The sequence below is a fragment of the Microcaecilia unicolor genome, chromosome 2 (genome assembly GCF_901765095.1).
Source record: "Microcaecilia unicolor chromosome 2, aMicUni1.1, whole genome shotgun sequence".
Lineage (NCBI taxonomy): Eukaryota > Metazoa > Chordata > Amphibia > Gymnophiona > Siphonopidae > Microcaecilia > Microcaecilia unicolor.
Genome location: NC_044032.1, coordinates 571,977,687 through 571,999,131, shown reverse-complemented (window position 1 = coordinate 571,999,131; position 21,445 = coordinate 571,977,687). Strand labels below are relative to the sequence as shown.

Here is a 21,445-nt window from a genome sequence, read left to right as displayed (position 1 = left end):
TTAAACCCATATATGCTAACCACTGTTACCACGTCCTCTGGCAGTGAATTCCAGAGCTTAACTCGCTGAGTGAAAAAATATTTCCTCCTATTGGTTTTAAAAGTATTTTCATTTAATTTCATTTCAACGTCCCCTCTTTGTACTTTTTGACAGAGTGAAGAATCTTTTCATTTTTACCCCTTCTACACCACTCAAGATTTTATAGACCTCAATCATATCCCCCCTCAGCCGTCTCTTTTCCACGCTGAAGAGCTCTAACCTCTTTAGCCTTTCCTCAGATGGGAAGAGCTCTAGCCTCGTTATCATTTTGGTGGCTCTTCTTTGAACCTTTTCTAATTCTGCTATATGTTTTTGTAGATATGGTGACCAGAACTGAATGCAATACTCAAAGTGAGGTCGCACCATGGAGCGATACAGAGGCATTATAATATTCCTGGTCTTATTTTGCATACCTTTCCTAATAATTCCTAGCATCCTGTTTGCTTTATTGGCCACTGCCAAACACTGGACAGAAGATTTCAGCGTATTGTCTACTAATGACACCTAGATCTTTTTATTGAGTGCTGACTCCTAAGGTGGACCCTAGTATCAGGTAACTATGATTCAGATTATTCTTCCCAATGTGCATTATTTTCCATTTGTCCACATTAAATTTCATCTGCCATTTGGATGCCCAGTCAGCAGTCGAGAAAGGTATAAAGGGATGCCAGAATTATGTATTTTGTGTACTAGGGAGAGCAGCTATTGCTCGTGAAGAAGAGAGTTGGCATGGGCACGTTTCTTTCATCCAGTAATCAATTTCAGAGCTGAGTTTTGTATAATCTGAAGATATCGGATATCTTGTGCTTGAGCACCTTGCAACAGGAAATTATAGCAGTCAAGTCGTGCCACGACAAAGGAATGAGTGAGTATACAGAAAGCTGATTTCTCGAATAAATGACAAACAGAGCAGATCTGTTTTTAGATATAGAAACAGCATTTAATAGTATTAGAGATATATGGTTGGAAGCTCATGGTTTCATCAAGGATTGTGCCTGAGTTTTTTTTTATCAAAGAGCTGAGTCACAAGAGCACCAGCTAGAGAGGTGAGAATAGGAGGTGTAGGGTATCCCTTGTGTCCTGTAATAAGCCCTCTTGTTTTTTCAGGGTTTATTTTGAGTCTATGTAGTGGGAGCCATTTGGCCACACTTATCAAGTAGCGATTTAGATTGTTGATTTCCTGTTTGTTGTTGCAATTTAGATGTACCAAAATCTGAATGCTGTCTGCATATATAAACGTGGCTAAGCCTAGCGATTGGATAAGTGTATGGAGGGATGACATAAAGATATTGAAAAGTGTTTGGGCTAGTATGGATCCCTGGGGTACCCCACAGGGAAGAGAGTAAGAATGGGAAAGAGAGTTCATCCATTGAACAATATTACTTCAGTCTGAGAGATATGATCAATTCAAGCCAGTCTAAGACTTTGTCGGTAATGCCTATGTTTTATAGTCTGGCCAAAAGAAGGCCATGATCTATCAGGTCAAATTCTGAGGAAAGATCTAATGATAAAAGTATTGAGGTTCTGTCTTGATCTTGAGCCTCGTAGAAAATGTAGTGACACCTAAGAGAGCTGTTACAGTAATATGTGATTTTCTAAAATCAGTCTCTTGGGTTGAAGAGTGTTTAGTTTTCTCTAGGAAATCCTCTAATTGATTTAGTGCAGTGTGTTCTGTGATTTTGGATATGTAAGGGATTTGGGTTATTGGACAATAGAAATCCGATTGTAGGTAGTCTAGGGTCCTTTGCTTTCGGATAGATGAAAGTAGGTTTTCATGGCAGAGGAACTATAAGCCCTCATTGAGACTTGAGGCTATCATGACATGGAGGTATGGTGTAACGGTAGTTTGAAAGTGTTTCATGAAGCAAGATTGTAGTGGATCCTGTGGTGCTGTGGTGGATTTCACAATCCGTAGCACCTCAATAAATAAAGAATATCCATTATTCAGTAACCAAGGCTGCTGCTTTCTCCATCAAAGAACCAATGTTATGGAATAATTTACTTGGCTATTTAAGGTTAAGCACATCATTGCAGCAGTTTAAAAGGGCATTGAACACATATTTTTTTTGTTCAGGCTTCTTTCACTGAGTAATTGGAGGTCTTGCATTTTTTTTTTCCTGTTAGGCATTGTTTTTAGATGATAGGGCTTTTTATGGTCACAGTATGATGTTGTGACTGTTTATCTAAGTTGTATTATGGATTGTGTTTGTTTTAACCTGTAAAGCACTTAGGTTTAAGCGGTCTAGAAATTGTTTTAAATAAATAAATAAAGGTAAGGTGTGCCGATACCGGGTTATGCTAGTGTTCTATAATGGCACCTGGGCACTCAGATGCCCTTCTAGACTAATTTATCACCATATAGTAACATAACATAGTAGATGACGACACAAAAAGACCTGCATGGTCCATCCAGTCTGCCCAACAAGATAAACTCATATGTGTTACTTTTTGTGTATACCTGACCTTGATTTGTTTCTGCCATTTTCAGGGCACAGACCATAGAAGTCTGCCCAGCACTAGCCCTGCCTCCCCCCACTGGCTCTGCCACCCAATCTCCGCTAAGCTTCTGAGGATCCATTCCTTCTGAACAGGATTCCTTTATGTTTATCCCAGGCATTTTTGAATTCTGTTACCATTTTCATCACCACCTTCCGCAGGAGGGCATTCCAAGTATCCACCACTCTCTCCGTGAAAAAATACTAGGGGAGCTTAAACAGGGGCACCCAGTTATAGAATTGCCCCATGAATGTTACTGAACCATTTCTTTTATTAGGCAAAATAATAATTTTAGAAGAAAGAATGTTTTTTAAAGGGTTCAGGACTAACTCTGGGAATTAGCCCCCTGATATTCAGCACTATTTAACCAGCCAGGAGCTGTTCCTGGCCGGAGCTGTTAATATTCAGTACGACATAGCTGGTTATCAATATTCATCAGCTCACCAGCTAAGTTTAGGGGCCAGATAGACCCACGTAAATAGCTATAACTTAGCCAGTCAGCTGATGAATAATCAACTTAACCAGCTATGTTCATAGCGGCCAAACAAATCCTGGAAATTCAATGCCAGTCACTAGATACTGCATGGCATTGAATTTCTGGGTTTGCCGCCATCTGCGGGAGTTAGCCGGGCTGCCTCTCGTGATCTGAATTTCGGCCAGTAGGATTCTAAATTGGTCCCTAAAGGGTCCTTTTACCAAGCTGTGATAAGCAGTAATGTGTGCTTACTGCAGCTTAAAATGCTTTACCATGGGGCATGTTCAGACATCCCGTGGTAATTTCGACATTAGCACATTCTCCTACCCATGCACTAAAAATAGATTTTATTTTAGCGCTGGGGGCAGAGAGCAGGTATATTCTGTGCTAATTGGTTGGCGCAGCTACATTGTCATGCACTAACCGATTAGCACATGGTTAGCGCATGAACCCTTTCCACCTACAGAATAGGTGGTGGTAGGTGCTGATGTGCTAATGGTCACACACTAATGGGAAAATAGTGCACGGCCATTAATAGAAAATCCCCCCCCCAAATTTGGCCATTTTACACATGCGGTAAAGATGGCCTTAGTGTGCAGGAATAACCTATTTAAGCACGTGCTAAGGCCACTCTTTACCAATTTGGTAAAAAAGCCCCTGAATTTCTAACTTTAAGAGCCCAGCTTTTTTTTTTTTAATATCCTCCTCTAAACAAAAAAAAGACATCCATGGCAACAACATAAATCCTGCATAAAATTGATGTGATATATTTCCCTTGTATTGGTAGAAGTTAAATGCTGCTCTCAATACTGTTGTCTGTGTTGTTTTTTTCTCTGTTAGGTATCGCAATATGTTTTTAGTATACTGTTGTCACTGCTGGGCATATAATATTCAAAACAGATATCTAATGACCTCTGTAATCTGTGATGTGCTTTTAGTTTGCTTTGCAGAAAAGAACCATGACAGATCCCTTCCCCTGTAGAATCAACATTCTATTGGGAATGTTTACCGTCTGCCTGCTCTGCACCTCTGCTGAGAATCAATGCAAGATCCACAAGGAAATGGCTGACTGCAGTCATTTAAAACTATCTCAGATCCCTGCAGATTTGCCCAGTAACATAACAGCTTTGAACCTTTCTCATAACCAGTTAAAGGGCCTGCCACCTGCAAATCTGTCCAGATACCAACAGCTAGTTGCTCTGAATGCTGGATATAACCTTATCACAAAGGTTGACACGGCCCTTTGCCAGAATCTGCCAGTGCTGAAAGTGTTGAACCTACAGCACAATGAATTACAACAGATGTCTGAAAAGTACTACTGCCATTGTGCCAGCCTGATCGAGCTCAGCTTAGCAAGCAACAGGATAGAAGAAATCCGTGGGGATCCTTTCCTAAACCTCAAGGTAAGATCTCAGCACTCAGGATTCACATTTGGCAGTAAAGGTTTGTACATGAATATCCCCATACTGTACATAGGGAAGCTACTGCTTGCCCTGGGATTGGTAACATGGAATGTTGCTACTATTTGGGTTTCTGCCAGGTATTTGTGACCTGGATTGGCTACTACTGGGCTAGATGGATCATTGGTCTGACCCAGTATGGCTATTCTTATGTACAAATTTCCTGTGCTTAGCTTTCTGTGACCTTAACCCTTATTTACCCCTGAAGACAGACTGGCTGATTTTTTTGTTTAAAGTTTTTTTTTATTCCTAATTGGTAACACAACAGTGATCCAAGATGCTGATCACAGTCAGAAAGGTAGCGCCAGCAGGATCTCTCCAGGCCCTTATTAAAACTTGCTATAGTTGGGTGCCAGAGGGTAAGAGCTTCCTTTGGTTTACAGTCACTGTTGGTGTCTGGGTATATTGCACAATATGGATATTTTTGTAATTTCTTTTGTGGTTTGCGGCTTTAAGCTAAGAATAGAGCATGGCAAACTTGTTGAAAGGACTGCTGATGTATGTATATCTTTTTGCTAGACATTAAATATGAAATCTCTTATTTAATTTGTGACATTTATATCCCACATTATCCCAATGAAGTTTGAGTTCAGTGTGGCTTACAATAAGCAGTATAGGATAAATAATAAAGAATAATGCAGAAGAAAGTAATTTGTTGTAAGAAGCCAATTTTACAATACAGTATCATAAACATACTGGGATAGCTACGGATGTTCAACATTTAGAAAATCTATTATGAATGAGAAATTGTACATGAAGCAAAGAGAAAGTTAATGGTAAATAGAGTAATAACCAATTCATATAATAATTGATTGTTTGAGATATGGCTGTTCTTAGTGAGGATTTGTTTGAATAGGAATGATTTGAGGATTATGCGGAATCTAGTATATTCCTGTATATTTCTAATTTTGGGTGGTAAGGAGTTCCACTGTTTGGTTCCTGGGTAAGTGAAGTCTGCAGAGTGGACAGATTTATAGATCACTTTTTTGCAATTTGGGAGGTGTAGTCTGAGAGAGTTTCTTACCTTATATTTAGTGTTTCTTTGAAGTAAGTTTATTAATGGTACCATATAGTCTGGAGCTGTGCCATTTAGTATTTGAAAGATAAAGGTACATAATTTGAAGGTGATTCTCCCTTTGATGGCAAGCCAGTGTAATTTGATTAATAAAGGGAAGGCACTTTCAAAATGAGAAATTTTGTAATTGATGTGACTTTGGGGTCCTTTTGGTAAAGTGCCTGAATTATCTCACCTGTGCCGCAACTGTTGGGGGTTTCCAGCATTTCCCGTACAGTTACCTCACAGAAAAAAACATCTTTACTGGGTGGAAAGTGTACTGACAGCACAGAGGTGCACTTACAGGCCGATGATCAAACTCCCTGCGCTGTTTTGAACAGTGCTGAAAAATTAGCCCCAGAACAGTGTCGGGAATTAAAGCCCTGATGATCAAAACTAATAGCATGCAAATTTATGCACACTATTAGTTTTTTTTTTAATTTTTTATTAATGATAAAGTCATACATCCATATACATAGACTTAGAAATAACAGAATTGACTTTAAAGGCAAAAAAGAAAAACCAGTACTTACAACCAAATGGTTAAAGTATAACACACTAAATTTACATTTGTCCCCAATAATAGGATCAAGATACTAGGAAATATTTCAATCAACAAAGAGAAAAAAAAAATTAATAATTAACGGAGGGGGCAGCTCGAATATCTACAGCCAACTTTAACAGCGCTTAAATTAGGGAGGCAAAGCAACAGGTGATCTAACTGTTTCCTTAGATGATATGAATTGTAATAATTTTAAAGGGGAAAAGAATATATAATTATTTGCTTCATACGTTATGAAGCATTTACATGGAAACTTTAACAGGAAAGTTGCACCCAAATTAATCACTCTAGTTTTATAGGATAGAAATTCCTTCCTCCTTTTTTGAGTGCTTCTTGCCAAATCTGGAAAAATTTGAATTTTCCCCCCCAAAAATACATCATTTAAATGACGAAAGTAAAGTCTTAAAATGTTATTTCTATCCAGTTCAAGGGAGAAGGAGACAATCAGCGTAGTTCTCTCTGTGACTATCTCCAGAGAGGTTTCCAGAAACTCAGTAAGATTTAAATCAGGAGGATTTTGTGGTTGATTTTCCCCTTTTTTAGTTCCTGAAATGTATTGAGTCCTCGTAATAGGAGGACAAGCCTCCATAGGTATCCCCAATATCTCATTAAAGTATTTTTTTAGACTATCAGTAGCTGAAATTAAGGGAGATTTAGGAAACCTCAAAAACCTGAGATTATTCCTGCTTCCGTTATTCTCCAAGTATTCTATCTTTCTCTCTTGAATTTCTTTATCTTTTATCATAGTCACTGTTAAGTCCTTCAGTTGTTTAACTTCTTCTTCAATACCCCCAAGTTTTTGCTTATATTCCTGAACTTCTATGGACAAATTTTGAGAAGTCTGCTTTAATTCCTTAATTTCGCCAGTCATAGAAACATTCATCTGTAGTAACGTTTTGTTCACCTGCTGGATTGTGTCCCATAGTACTTCCATTGTCACCCGAATTGGTCTTATCAAATCTCCACTCTCTCCAGGAGGTAGTCCTCGGGGAATAGGTGGAGCGGCCTGAAACTGACCCTGCATAGTTGCTCCGTTCACCGGGATAGTAACACTGAGAGATCCTCCATCCACAGGAGACACGCACTCGAGCTGCTGTGGTATCGCCAGCGTCAACTTACTTCCGGGCTGTGGAGGAGGGGTGAAATCAGGAGGACTCAACGTCGCTCCCTCAGCGCTGCGCTCAGGCCCCTGCGGGGTCGAGCCCGCCGAAGTAGGAATCCGAGCACCCAGAGTGCTGATTCCGAAGCTCTCAAGAGGTGCCTGCCACGAGACTGGGGTTGACGTCGAGGCCTTGGAGGTAGGAGCCTGAGTTTTCCCCTTTCTCTTCCCCATCTCGATTAAAAAGAGACGGAGTAAGAGCTTCTGTTGGCACCGCAACTCTCTTTAGACTCAGGAACTCAGCGCTCACACGACCGTTAGCGCCGCCATCTTGATGCACACTATTAGTTTTGATCATCAGAAACTTATGCAGAAGTTGTTTGACAGGTCTGGGCTGTCTTTAAGCGTGGACCTGCCAAACATACCAATGCAAGGTGCTGGATGTCCAGTGGACCTCCAGACCCCCCACCCCAGACAGAGACCTCCAGCCCTCCACCCTGGTGGTCTAGTGTCCCCCAAACACCACATATCTTGAAGACGGAGGAGGGAGAAGCATTCCCTCCTCCTTCCAGTGTTGCCTTCAAAATGGTGGCACTCTGCCATGCCCAGTGCATCCTCGGATGCGCTGGGCGGGCCTTCCCTACTGTGTAAGGGGGTTTCTCCCTTGCGAATCCCACCCAGCGCATCCCAGGATGCATTGGGCAGGATAGGGCACCGCCATTTTGGAGGGAGTGCTACTCCCTCCTCTGTCTTCAAGGTACGGATGGGGATTCAAGGGGCACTAGACCATGGGGGAGGGGCTGGAGGCCTCCGCACCTCCACCCCTCTAACCTTCTCTGTCTGAGGGGAGGGGGTTTGGGGGCTTCTACCTGGGGGATGGGGGCTAGATATCCACTGGACCTCCAGCTCCTTGTGTCTGGGGTGGGATGGGGGGCCTGCAAGCATGCAGATGCATGCTGGACAAGGCTCCCCATTCTTTCCCAATGCTCTGCAAACCCTAAGGCCAGCTCTGAGCTAGCATAGTGTTTGCTATGGCAGAAGCACCCTTGTGTGGCGCGCTGCCCGCTGAGCATTAGGGAGGAATAGTTAATACCCTGTTTACCATGCCTTTGCATGCTACATGCGGTGAGAGCCGGCAAACTCATTGTTTCATGCGTTCACCGGCTCTGATCATGGGGCAGGAGCAAATGCGGGCAGTATTACGGCACTAATAGCCTCTAGCGGTCAGGTTTGCTCCTGGGCATTAGTGCCTCCTGACTGTAGTGATAACAGCAAGCTATGCCCATTTCCTACTCATAACTGGGTATGTAGTTAACACGTGAATTGGCATGTGCATTCAGTCCTAATGGTTACTGTTTTCATGTGCTAACGGTTACTGGGTGTTAATTCACACGCTGACTGCTGCCGCATTTTAGTAAAAGAGCCCCTTAATTTGCTTTTGCATATTTGTTGAGCTCTGTTTCTGCTCCTGGAGTTAGCTGCAGTTGGGGTACCGTGCCATGAGCACTCTTTTTCAACTACCCTAATAATCTCCCACCTAACTTGGAGGCTGGTGTAATGAAATGTGGAAGGTGTAGCATACAAATTATTGCAGGTTCTGTACGCATTTTTCTATGCTAAGATATCCACCATGAGCACAGAAGAGTTAAGTGCACAAGAAAACTGTGTTTAAAGACTTGCTCACACCTCAGCACATTGGTAATTTATTTATTGGGATTTGTTAACCGTCTTTATGAAGAGATTCACCCAAGGCAGCGTACAGCAGGGAAATCCAATGTTCATGAAGTCATTCGTAACTGATCTCAAATGCAAAGATGTGCATAGAAGGCCTGAAGGTTTCATGCCTGATTTTCTAATGCTGGGATTTAACCTCGTGGTCTGAGGAGGAGTAAAGAGAAAGCTTGTTTTTCTGTGTCTAGAGTTAGGTCTTGTGCCAGTTTCGTTTTTAGTGTGTCAGCATGAACTGCCCATAGGCATGAGGAAACTGTGTGCTGAAGCTCAGTGTTCAGTTTGAAAGTATGGCTTATTTTAGTCCCTCTGTCTAGTTACTGCAGTGACAGCCTTTGGCCAGGTGCCATGCACCAAGAATCCTTTTGCAAAGGTGGACTCTGAGTCCAGCTGCTAGGTACAGAGTCTGGGATTTCCCTTCCTCCCTCCCAAATTCCTTTCCTAGTCCTGGCTAACAAGGAATCCCTGCAAGGCCAGTACTACCATGTCACTTGGTCTGTGATCACAAATAAACACACACAGGTAGACATTCTTATCTCTTGTTTGTCCTGTTTGTCTGTCCTAATTAGATTGTAAGCTCAGTTGAGCAGGGACTGTCTCTTCATGTTCAAGTGTACAGCGCTGTGTACGTCTAGTAGCGCCAGTGCTTTTTTTGTAGAAAAAAAGGTGCCGGTACTCATTATGGGCGGGGTCACCACATATGGCTCCACCCCTGATAGCCACACCCACATTAACCACACCCCCTATACCAGCCATGGCGCATATAAACAGACATCATTGAAAATATTACAGTACTATAGGAGAAAAAAATAACGTGATTTGCTAAGTAGTAGTAGTAGTATACCCAGTGCAAAATAAGACAGCCAATGTAAATTCTCAAATTAGACATATTACAAACACTAAAATGAAAATAAAATGATTTTTTTCTACCTTTGTTGTCTGGTGACTGTTTTTCTTTCCATATTGGTCCCAGTCTGTGATTCTCCTTTCCTTTGTTTTCGCTTAACTCTTCTGTGCCATTTGTCATTTTTGTCTCCTTTTTCTTTGCTTTCTTCAATATTTTTCAGGCTCTCTCTCTGTCCAGATTTAATTCATTCTTACTATCCATTCTTTAATTTCCTTCATCTACCTGTGGCTTTTCATCTTTTCCTCACCCTTGTTCTCCCCATGCCCCTTCCTCTTATTCTCCAGTCTTTCTCTATTCCTCTTTTCCATCCAGCAGCTCTGCTTTCTCTCCCCATCCTTCCAGTGTCTCCCCTATTTCTTTCTGCATTCTTCCATCCAGCATCTTCCCTCTTTCTCTCCCTATCCTTCCGTTTTCCCTCTCTCTCTCCCCATCCTTCCATCTGTTTTTCTCCCTCTCTCTCCCCATCCTTCCGTTTTCCCTCTCTTTCCTCATCCTTCCATCTGTTTTTCCCTCTCTCCCCAATCCTTCCATCTGTGTTTTTCCCTCTCTCCCCATCCTTCCATCTGTTTTTCCCCTCTCCCCAATCCTTCCATCTGTTTTTCCCTCTCTCTCCCCAATCCTTCCCTCTGTTGTTTTCCCTCTTTCTCTCACTCCCCAATCCTTCTCTCTGTTGTTTTCCCTCTTTCTCTCACTCCCCAATCCTTCCTCTGTTGGTTTCCCTCTTTCTCTCTCTCCCCAATCCTTCCCTCTGTTTTCCCTCTTTCTCTCACTCCCCAATCCTTCCCTCTGTTGGTTTCCCTCTTTCTCTCTCTCCCCATCCTTCCATTGGTTTTCCCCTCTCTCCCCAATCCTTCCATCTGTTTTTCCCTCTCTCTCCCCAATCCTTCCCACTGTTGGTTTCCCTCTTTCTCTCACTCCCCAATCCTTCCTCTGTTGGTTTCCCTCTTTCTCTCTCCCCCCAATCCTTCCCTCTGTTGGATTCCCTCTCCCTGTCAAGTTTGGCGCGAACGGCGCGAAGTCGCGACGCACGCGGCACAGCCCCTATTTCCGGCCGCTGCTGCTTCTCCTGTTGAGCAGCAGCGGCCGCTACACAAAGAAAAAGAAGATTAAAAAAAAACAAAACTTCAAACCTGGCTGAAACGCGGCACCCCGGCACTGTAGACAGCCATTAGGCATTGGCTGTTGCCCCACAGCCGCTCCTCCTCTTGCCTCTACGTCACTGCCCCTGGAGGAAGACCCCGGAGGAGCGCAGTGACGTAGAGGCAAGAGGAGGAGCGGCTGCGGGGCAACAGCCAATGCCTAATGGCTGTCTACAGTGCCGGGGTGCCGCGTTTCAGCCAGGTTTGAAGTTTTTTTAAAAATCTTTTTCTTTGTGTAGCGGCCGCTGCTGCTCAACAGGAGAAGCAGCAGCGGCCGGAAATGGGGGCTGGCACTGCGACTGCGTGCGGGACATGGACTCACTGGGCGGGGGGAGCAAAAAAAAAAGGTGCCGGTACGCCGTACCGTTGCGTACCGGCACAAAAAAAGCACTGAGTAGCGCTATAGAAATGATAAGTAGTAGTAGTATAGTAGTACATTCTGACACATGTCTAACACGCCACACACACCCCTGCATATACATACAGGCTATCACTTAATCAATACACACCTTTTTACATTTTTTAAAAGTAGCTGTCAAAAGTCATATTCAGCCTTGTAAGTGTTATTAAAGTCTCCTGTGAAAAGATTACAGGTGAGGATAGCTCAGTAAGTTCACATGCTCAGTGGCAGTAATGTACATGGGAACAATGGCACAAATGGCAGATGAAATTTAATGTGGAAAAATGCCAAGTGATACATATTGGGAAGAATAATCCAAATCATAGTTACTTGATGCTAGGGTCCACCTTAGGAGTCAGCACTCAAGAAAAAGATCTAGGTGTCACTGTACACAATACACTGAAATCTTTTGCCCGGTGTGCGGCGGCAGCCAAAAAAAGCAAACAGGATGCTAGGAATTATTAGGAAAGGGATGCAAAATAAGACCAAGAATATTATAATGCCTCTTTATTGCTCCATGGTGTGACCTCACCTTGAGTACTGCGTTCAATTCTGGTCGTCGTATCTCAAAAAAATACAGCGGAATTAGGCAAGATTCAAAGAAGAGCAACCAAAATGATAAAGGGGATGGAACTCCTCTCGTCTGAGGAAAGGTTAAAGAGATTAGGGCTCTTCAGCTTGGCAAAGAGATGGCTGAGGGGGGATATGACTGAGGTCTATAAAATCCTGAGTGGTGAAAAACAGGTAAAAATGAATCAATTTTTCCTTGTCATCAGCAGCAGATGAATCCATTACGAATGGTTGTGTCCACCTACCAGCAGGGGGAGATAGAGAACACTGAAAACCATAGTGCCTCTAGGATGGCTAGCTCCATCTGCCTCTCAGTATTTCTCTATCTCCCAGCAGGGTTGGATGCAGCTTGTTCAGCTCCTTCAAGATTCTGCCTGGGGTGGCTCCTGTGCTTTTGCCAGTTGTAGCAGAGGTGTTGTGGCTAAGTGGAGCCCATTTTAAAGGCACATAGGTTCGCCCTTTCCCTGCCTTACCCTCCCCCCGGGGTGGATGTAGGCATATAGGTTCGCCCTTTCCCTGCCTTTCCCACCCTCTTCTGCCTCCGGAGTGCCTCTGTAGCTGCTTGCCTCCAACTTTCCTCACAGCGTTAAAAAAAAAACGCGCTTTTCAGCGCTGCGATTTCTGAGGCTTTTCCTGACTGTGCAGTGTGACCGAAGCTCTTGAACTTGGTCCTTGGCGGTAAGAGCGGTACTCAGCTCCTACGGGGAGGGCCCGCGGATGGCATTCCAATTGGGGTGATTTGGGTGCGAAGCTGCCATTTTTAATTTTATTCCGCCGTTTTTCGGCGATGGCTGCTGAGGGAGTTAAGTGCTCTTCCCATTGTGGCGAGCGCAGATCAGCAGCGGGGCTCTGTAAAATGTGCTATTCAGACGGTAGAGCCAGTACGAGCATGGTGAGCGATGTTTCTTCCCGCTCGATGGAGCTGGCAGCAGGCGCCATCTTGGAAGCGCCGAATGGCTCGACCCCCGCGGTTGTGGAGGAGTCTGAGAGCAGAGGAGCGCCTCGGGCCGAGGCTACCAGAGGAGCTCCGTTCCCCATGGCTCCTAATTCGGAGACTGGAGGTCAGAGTGAGTTTTTCTCCCCTGAGTTTGTGCTTATTTTACATAAAGCCTTCATGCTGATAAGAGCTCTGCCGCAGGTGTCTGACACTGTGTTGCTACCTCAGATCAGTGGGTCCTGGACCTGATCAGAGAAGGTTACCGATTGGATTTCGGTGCCCCGGTGAGAGATGTGTTTGTGGAGTCCCGATGCGGCACTGCCGTGAAACGGGCGGCGGTAGAGGAGACCTTACAAGTCTTGTTGCACCTTGGAGCGGTGATCCCTATGCCTCCCACTGAACACGGCTGCGGTCGTTACTCCATTTGTTTTGTGGTGCCGCGAAAAGGCGGGTCTTTTGGCCCATTCTCAACTTCAAGAAAGTCAACGAGTCACTAAGAGTGTGGCATTTTCACATGGAAACCCTGCACTCCGTCATTGCGGCGGTACAGCCAGGAGAGTTCCTCACACCTCTGGACCTAAAAGAAGCTTACTTGCACATTCCTATATGGCCCCCGCACCAACGGTCCCTCCGTTTTGTGGTGTTGGGAAAACATTTCCAGTTTCGGGCCTTGCCTTTTGGCCTCACCACAGCTCCCCAAACCTTTTCCAAGGTAATGGTGGTAGTAGCTGCCTTTCTCAGGTGAGAGGGTATCCGGGTTCACCTGTAACTCGACAACTGGCTCATCAGAGCGGACTGTGCAGAAGAGAGTCGTCATGTAACAGCCAGAGTGGTCTCAGTACTGCAATCTCTGGGCTGAGTCGTCAATATTCCCGACCTATTACGGTGCAAGCTTCAGAATCAGGTCCGTCTGCTCCTGAAGATGCCTCGCCCAGCTGTTGGGGTCGATGACGGCCACCTTGGAAGTGATGCCATGGGCAAGAGCACACATGAGACCTCTGCAGATTGCCCTGCTTCAACGATGGTCTCCTATGTCCCAGGATTATCAACGCAGACTCACGTGGCTCCCTGTGGCCCGACTCAGTATGGAGTGGTGGCTCTCAGACAGCATGCTGCAGCGAGGAATGCCACTAGCGCTTCCCGATTGGTGCCTGGTGGTAACGGATGCCAGCCTGAGGGGCTGGGGAGCACATTGCCAGGGAAGCTATACTCAGGGTCTGTGGACTCCCAAGGAAACAGGGTGGTCCATCAATTGCTTGGAACTGAGAGCGATATTCCAGGCTCTTCTGGCCTTTCACAAGACTCTGGAGGGACTGGCTGTCAGAGTTCTGTTGGACAACACGACAGCAGTGGCCTACATAAATCGACAAGGCGGCACTCAGTGTCAAGCACTGGCCGCAAAGGCCGCTCAGATATGCCACTGGGCTGAGCTACATCTGTAGCTTCTGTCAGCAGCTCACATAGCAGGTCAGAGCAACGTGCAAGATGATTTTCTAAGCAGGTATCAAATCGACCCTGTGGAGTGGGAACTGGCAGACGAAGTGTTCCTTCAGATCTGTGCCAAATGGGGAACGCCCGTAGCGGATCTTATGGCCTCAAGCACAAATGCCAAAGTCCCGTCCTTTTTCAGCAGACAGAGAGATCCTCGCTCGGCGGGGTTGGATGCCTTGGATCAACCCTGGCTTCCGGGCCTCCTGTATGTGTTTCCTCCTTGGCCCTTGATAGGGCGAGTCCTCCTGCGAATTCAGCTACATCAAGGAGTGGAGATTCTCATTTCCCCGGATTGGCCCAGGCAGCCGTGGTACGCGGACCTCCAGCAGATGCTGGTGGAGGCCCCTCTTCCTTTGCCTCTGGTACCGAACCTGTTGATGCAGGGCCCGGTGACCATGGAGGATCCCTGCCGCTTTGGTCTTACGGCATGGCTCTTGAGAGGGTGTAATTGAGAGACAAAGGCTATTCTAACAAGGTCATCTCCACTCTCTTGCAGGCCCGCAAGTGGTCCACTTCTGTTGCTTATGCTTGGATCTGGCGCCGGTTTGAGGTGTGGTGTGTTTCAAAGGCGATCACACCCACGAGGGCTACAGTCTCACCGATACTGGAGTTTCTGCAGGATGGTTTACAAAAAGGCTTGGCCTACAATTCCCTGCGTGTTCAAGTGACAGCTTTGGCATGTTTTTGGGGGAAGGTCTCGGGCCTCTCCCTGGCTGCGCATCTGGACATTGCACGGTTTCTTAGAGGGGTGCTTCGGCTCCGGCCTCCCGTGTGGGCCCCTTGTCCGGCTTTGAACCTGGGGCTAGTATTAAAGGCTCTTCAGTGTTCGCCCTTCGAGCCGCTGAGGCGTGCTTCAGAGAGCTTCGGAGAAGGATGTGACTCTAAAAACAGTCTTTTTGGTGGCCATTACATCGGCGAGACGGGTGTCTGAGCTCCAGGCGCTGTCCTGTCGAGACCCATTTCTGCAATTCTCAGAGTCCGGAGTTACGGTACATACAGTGCCTTCCTTCCTGTCAAAGGTGGTTTCAGCGTTTCACCTAAACCAGCCTATTTATCTGCCCTCCTTTTCTATGGAGGAGTTTCCGGAATGTTTTGGGCAGTTGCACCTTCTGGATGTGCGCAGGGCTCTGTTGCAGTATCTGCAGATGTCAAATGCTTTCAGGACCTCTGATCACCTTTTTGTATTGTTGTCAGGTCCTCGCAGAGGGTCTCCAGCATCTAAAGCCATTATAGCCCGTTGGCTTAAGGAAGCCATTTTTTTCTACATATCTGCTATCTGCCCGGCCTTCGCCTGACGCCTTTAAGGCACATTCCACAAGAGCGATTTCTTCCTCTTGGGCTGAGATGGGAGCACTCTCTCTTCAAGAGATATGTAGTGCAGCTACTTGGGATTCTAAGCTCTCTTTTGCCTGTCATTACAGGCTGGATGTGGCTGCCAGGAGAGATGCTCTTTTTGGAGCACAAGTGCTTGCGCGTGGTGTGGCTTGTTCCCGCCCTATCTAGGGATTGCTTTGATACATCCCATTCGTAATGGATTCATCTGCTGCTGATGACAAGGAAGGGAAAATTAGGTTCTTACCTTGGTAATTTTCTTTCCTTTAGTCACAGCAGATGAATCCATGATCCCTCCCTGATTGACTCTGTTTTGTGTTCAGTTTTTCCTGCAGACATGTTCCCTCTTTGGGAGAAGTTGGAAAACAGTCTTCAGGAGTTCTGTTCTACTATAGGAGGTTGAGTTCGTCCCTCCTTTGTGTTATTGCTCCTGTTCTGGGGCGTTTGTTCACTGTGAGGAAAGTTCTTTTGTATGCTACTTTGCGGTTTAACACTGCTTTGGAAGCTTCAAAATACTGAGAGGCAGATAGAGCTAGCCGTCCTAGAGGCACTATGGTTTTCAGTGTTCTCTATCTCCCCCTGCTGGTAGGTGGACACAACCCATTCGTAATGGATTCATCTGCTGTGACTAAAGGAAAGAAAATTACCAAGGTGTAAGAACCTAATTTTCCCATCCAAGGTCAAAAAAAGAATGACAGCTGTCAACACATTGCATATGCTTGCAAGGAATGCTAAACAAAAAGAGATGACAGCTGTAAACAAATTGCATGTGTCCAAGGTCAAAAAAGGAATGACAGCTGTCAACAAATTACATGTGCCAGCTGAAAAGGTGAAAAAAAAGGAGATGACAGCTGTCAAATTGCATGAGACTGCAAGGATGGTCAAAAAAGAAATAACAGCTGTCAATATATTGCACATGCCTGCAATGAATGTCAAAATGGGGTGACAGCTGTCAGCACATTGCATGTGCCTGTAATTAATGTGAAAAAGAGATGACATCTGTGAACACATTGCATATATCTGCAAATACATCAAAAAAAGTGATGACAGCTGTGAACACATTTTATGTACCTGCAAGGAAGCCAAAAAAAAAAAGCATGACAGCTGTCAACACATTGTATGTACCTACAAAAAAGGTGAAAACAGGGATGACAGCTGTCAACAAATTGCATGTGTATACAAGATAGGTGAAAAAAGGGATGACAACTGTCAACACATTGCAAGTGCCTGCAAGGAATGTCAAACAAAGGGATGACAGCTGTCAAATTGCATGAGCCTGTAAGGATGGTCAAAAAAGGGATGACAGCTTTCAACAAATTGAAGGTCCCTGCAAGGAAGGTGAAAAAAGGGATGAAACCTGTCAACACATTGCATGTGTCCAAGGTCAAAAAAGGAATGACAGCTGTCAACACATTGCATATACCTGCAAAGAATGTCAAAAAGGGGATGACAGCTGTTCTCAAATTTCATGAACCTGCAAATACTTGAAAAAAGAGATGACAGCTATGTACATATTTTATGTACCCGCAAGGAAGGTGAAAAAAAAGCAACAGTTATCAACACATTACATGTGCCCAATGTCAAAAAAGGAATGACAGCTGTCAACACATTGCATGTGTCTGCAAAGAAAATCAAAAAAGGGATGTCAGCTGTCAACCAATTGCATGTGCCTGCAAAAACTGTGAAAAAAGGGGTGGCAGCTGTCAAATATCAGAAGCATGCAAGTATGGTCAAAAAAGGGATGACAGCTGTTAACACACTGCATATGCCTGCAATGAAAGTGAAAAAAAGGGATGACAGCTGTCAACACATTGCATAAGCTTGCAAGGATGGTTAAAAAAGGGATTGAGAGCTGTCAACGCATTGCATGTGTCTGCAAAGAAGGTCAAAATAGGGATGACAACTGTCAGCACTTTGCATGTACTTGCAAAAAAGGTGAAAAAAAGGAAGACAGCTGTTAACAAATTGCATGTGCATGCAAGGACGGTGAAAAAAGGGATGACAGCTGTCTACACATTGCATGTGCTTGCAAAGAATGCAAAAACTGGAAGACAGCTGTTCTCAAATTGCATGAGCCTGCAAATACTTGAAAAAAGGGATGACATCTGTGAACACAATTATGTACCTGCAAAGGAAGGTGAAAAAAAGCAACACAGCTGTCAACACATTGCATGTGTCTTGAAGGAAAGTCAAATAAAGGGATGTCAGCTGTCAACAAATTGCATGTGCCTCCAAAAAATGTTAAAAAGGGGGTGACAGCTGTCAAATATAAGCATGCAAGTATGATCAAAAAAGGGATGACAGCTATCAACACATTGCATATGCCTGCAATGAATGTGAAAATAGGGATTGACAGTTGTCAACAACTTTAATCTGTCTGCAAAGAAGATCAAAATAGGGATGACAACTGTCAGCACTTTGCATCTGTCTACAAAAAAGGTGAAAAAAAAGGATGACAGCTGTCAACGAACTGTATGTGCATGCAAGGAAGGTGAAATATGGATTACAGCTGTCAACACATTGAATGGGTACAAGGTGAAAAAAGGGATGACAGCTGTCAACACACTGTATGTGTCCTGTCTCTAGAGGTGAGCCCTTAGGTACCCTAAGGCCTCGCAAGGCCCAGAGGGCAGCCGAGCACCCCGAATCTTCACCCGCGGCGACCGCCGTTCACCGAGGGTTGAGCCCTCAGCTGCAGGCGGCCAGCAGGACTGCTGGAACCGCGGGGTGACGGCTGACCTGGCCGGTAGTTAGAACGCAGTCTATAGGGGAGGACTAGCAGGGCCGGCTAGCCAAAAAGGCACAATCTCTGAAGGAGAAGTTAGCAGGATGGCTAACCAAAGTCCAGTCTCTGTAGGAAGGCTAGCAGGACGGCTAGCAAGAAGGCACAGTCTCCACAGGAGGGCTAGCAGGACGGCTAGCAGGACGGCTAGCAAGAAGGCACCGTCTCCGCAGGAGGACTAGCAGGACGGCTAGCAAGAAGGCACAGTCTCCGCAGGAGGGCTAGCAGGACGGCTAGCAAGAAGACAGTCTCTGAAGAAGGCTAGCAGGACGGCTAGCCAGAAGGCACAGTCTCCGCAGGAGGGCTAGCAGGACGGCTAGCCAGAAGGCACAGTCTCCGCAGGAGGGCTAGCAGGACGGCTAGCCAGAAGGCACAGTCTCCGCAGGAGGGCTAGCAGGACGGCTAGCAAGAAGGCACAGTCTCCGCAGGAGGGCTAGCAGGGCGGCTAGCCAGAAGGCACAGTCTCCGCAGGAGGGCTAGCAGGACGGCTAGCAAGAAGGCACAGTCTCCGCAGGAGGGCTAGCAGGACGGCTAGCAAGAAGACAGTCTCTGAAGAAGGCTAGCAGGACGGCTAGCCAGAAGGCACAGTCTCCGTAGGAGGGCTAGCAGGACGGCTAGCAAGAAGACAGTCTCTGAGGGATAGCACAGGGAAACCCACTGTGACGGCTTCAGTAACCAACGAACCGGAAGCAGTGAGTCTCCCTGCATCCCGGTTTAAATGTCGCGCCGTTCCGCCTCCTCCCCGGGAGAGGAACCAACCAACCCGACCCCAGGAGACAATGGGCCTCGGGATTGGTCGGCCCACTCTCCAGGCGGGGCCTCAGGACCGGCGCACCAATCCCGGGCGCGATGGGCGGAGCCTGAGTGCTGGTCCGCCCTTGGAGGCGTCGATGCTGGCGCCGCCATCTTGGTTGGCGCGATGCCCCGTTCTCCGCGGCCGGCGCTCGCCCGGGCGGTTCGCTGGTCCCTGCGACCGTATCGGCCTTCCCGGGGGTTCCCCTTCGCCACCCCGGGCGTCGCGGGGCTCGCGGATCCGCGCCCCCTCCACCGGAGGCACAGGTAGGACCGGGGAACGGGACAGTATCCTCCCCGGATGCCCCCTTTCCCCCGGGCCCGGGTTTAGATGGAAACCGGGCGTGGAACGCTCTGATCAAGTCCGGCACATGAACGTTCGCTGCGGGTTCCCAGGAGTTGTCTTCAGGACCAAAATGTTTCCAGGCTAACAAATAATACAGTCTTCCTCGCCGCTTCTTAGAATCTAGCACCTCCTCCACTTCATACTCCGGATCGGGAGTAACCTCGAGGGCTTCATCCTCGGGTTGGTGAGGGTGCCATCTAGACCCACGAAATTTCTTCAACAAAGAAATGTGAAAGGCGTTGTGTACTCGTAAGGCCGTCGGTAACCGTAACCGGTACGTTACTGTTCCAATTCGTTCCTGGACAGCAAAAGGTCCAATGTATCGAGGTCCCAGCCTCCGGGAGGGCACCCGGAGTCTCAAATACCTTGTGCTTAACCATACCTTCTGCCCCGGCTGGAGCACTGGGGCGGGCCGCCGGTGGCGATCTGCAAAGACTTTGTTTTGGGCAGCTGTCTTTTGTAGTTGCTCCCGAGCCATCTTCCAGACCTTCTGCAGATCGGCTAGAGTTTGGTTCCCCACGGGGGTTAGCGCTGTAGATGGGAACGGCCCTGGAAGCCGAGGATGTCGTCCGTATACCACGAAGAACGGAGAGTGTCCTGAGGACGAGTGGTCACTCTGATTATAAGCAAACGCGGCCCATGGCAGCAGAGAGGCCCAATTATCTTGACGTTTGTTGACAAACGCCCGCAAGAACCCTTTTAATGTCTGGTTTATCCTTTCGACCATGCCGTTGGTTTGGGGGTGGTAGGCGGATGAAAAGTGAGTCTCTACCCCCAAGGCCGTGCACAAGGCTCTCCAGAAGCGTGAGGTGAATTGGGGTCCTCGGTCGCTGACGATCCGAATGGGCAGCCCATGTAACCGAAAAATGTGTTGAATGAAGCATTGTGCTAACGAGGCCGCCGACGGAAGGCTTGGTAATGGGACAAAATGAGCCATTTTGGAGAACCGGTCCACCACCACCCAAATCACGGTGTGCCCCCGGGAGCTGGGAAGGTCGGTGATAAAATCCATGGATAACTCGGTCCAGGGGGCGGTTGGTACGGATAGTGGTTGCAGGTCCCCCACGGGAGGCCCCACTAGTGGCTTCGTTCGTGCACAAACAGGACATGTAGTAACGAACTGGAGAATATCCCGCCTCATATGAGGCCATTGATACTGTCTTGCAATGAACCGGAGGGTCTTTTGATACCCGAAATGCCCGGCCCATCTAGAGGAATGCCCCCATTGCATTATTCTTTCTCGGTCGGCGGCCGGCACTACCTCCTTTGTCGGCGAGACGTTCCCCGTAGCCGCACTGAGACATGCCGGGTTTAACATAGGATGGACCTCCTTGGTCTCCTCAGGAACCTCGAATGCTCGAGAGAGAGAGTCCGCTGGGGTATTCTGAGTAGCCGCCCGAAACACCAACTGAAAATGAAATCTGGCAAAGAATAACGACCATCGGGCCTGTCGGGGATTTAACCGCTAAGCCTCTTGAAGATACAGGAGATTCTTGTGATCCGTGATCACCGTAAATCGATGCTCCGCTCCCTCCAGCAGATGCCTCCATTCCTGCAGGGCGAGTTTCAAGGCCAAGAGTTCTCTATCCCCTACCGTGTAATTACGTTCGGCCGGGGAGAATTTACGCGAGAAGAAAGAGCAAGGTTGACGTTGTCCGTTGGGGTTGACTTGAGAGATGACTGCCCCTGCCCCTAAGGCGGATGCGTCCACTTCCACAATGAAAGGTTTTTCGGGATCTGGAGCCAACAGAATGGACGCTGAGTTGAACGCCTCTTTCACCTGACGAAAGGCCGCTTGCGCCTCCAGCGACCAGTCCCGGACTTTCGCGTTCTTTT

General features: G+C 46.7%; 1 protein-coding gene across 4 annotated transcripts in view; it reads left to right on the top strand.

Annotated features, from left to right (window-relative positions):
* TLR3 (toll like receptor 3) overlaps positions 1 to 21,445 on the top strand; it is a 58,423-nt gene that overhangs the window by 14,514 nt on the left and 22,464 nt on the right. For 2 of the 4 annotated variants that reach the window (XM_030191483.1, XM_030191484.1), the window contains exon 2: positions 3,949 to 4,413. In XM_030191483.1, coding sequence (XP_030047343.1) covers positions 3,970 to 4,413 — 444 coding nt within the window. In that variant the 5' untranslated portion in view covers positions 3,949 to 3,969. Of the gene's footprint in view, positions 1 to 564; positions 593 to 3,948; positions 4,414 to 21,445 lie in introns of those variants that run through there. The other 2 variants (XM_030191485.1, XM_030191486.1) reach the window with 2 other exon arrangements.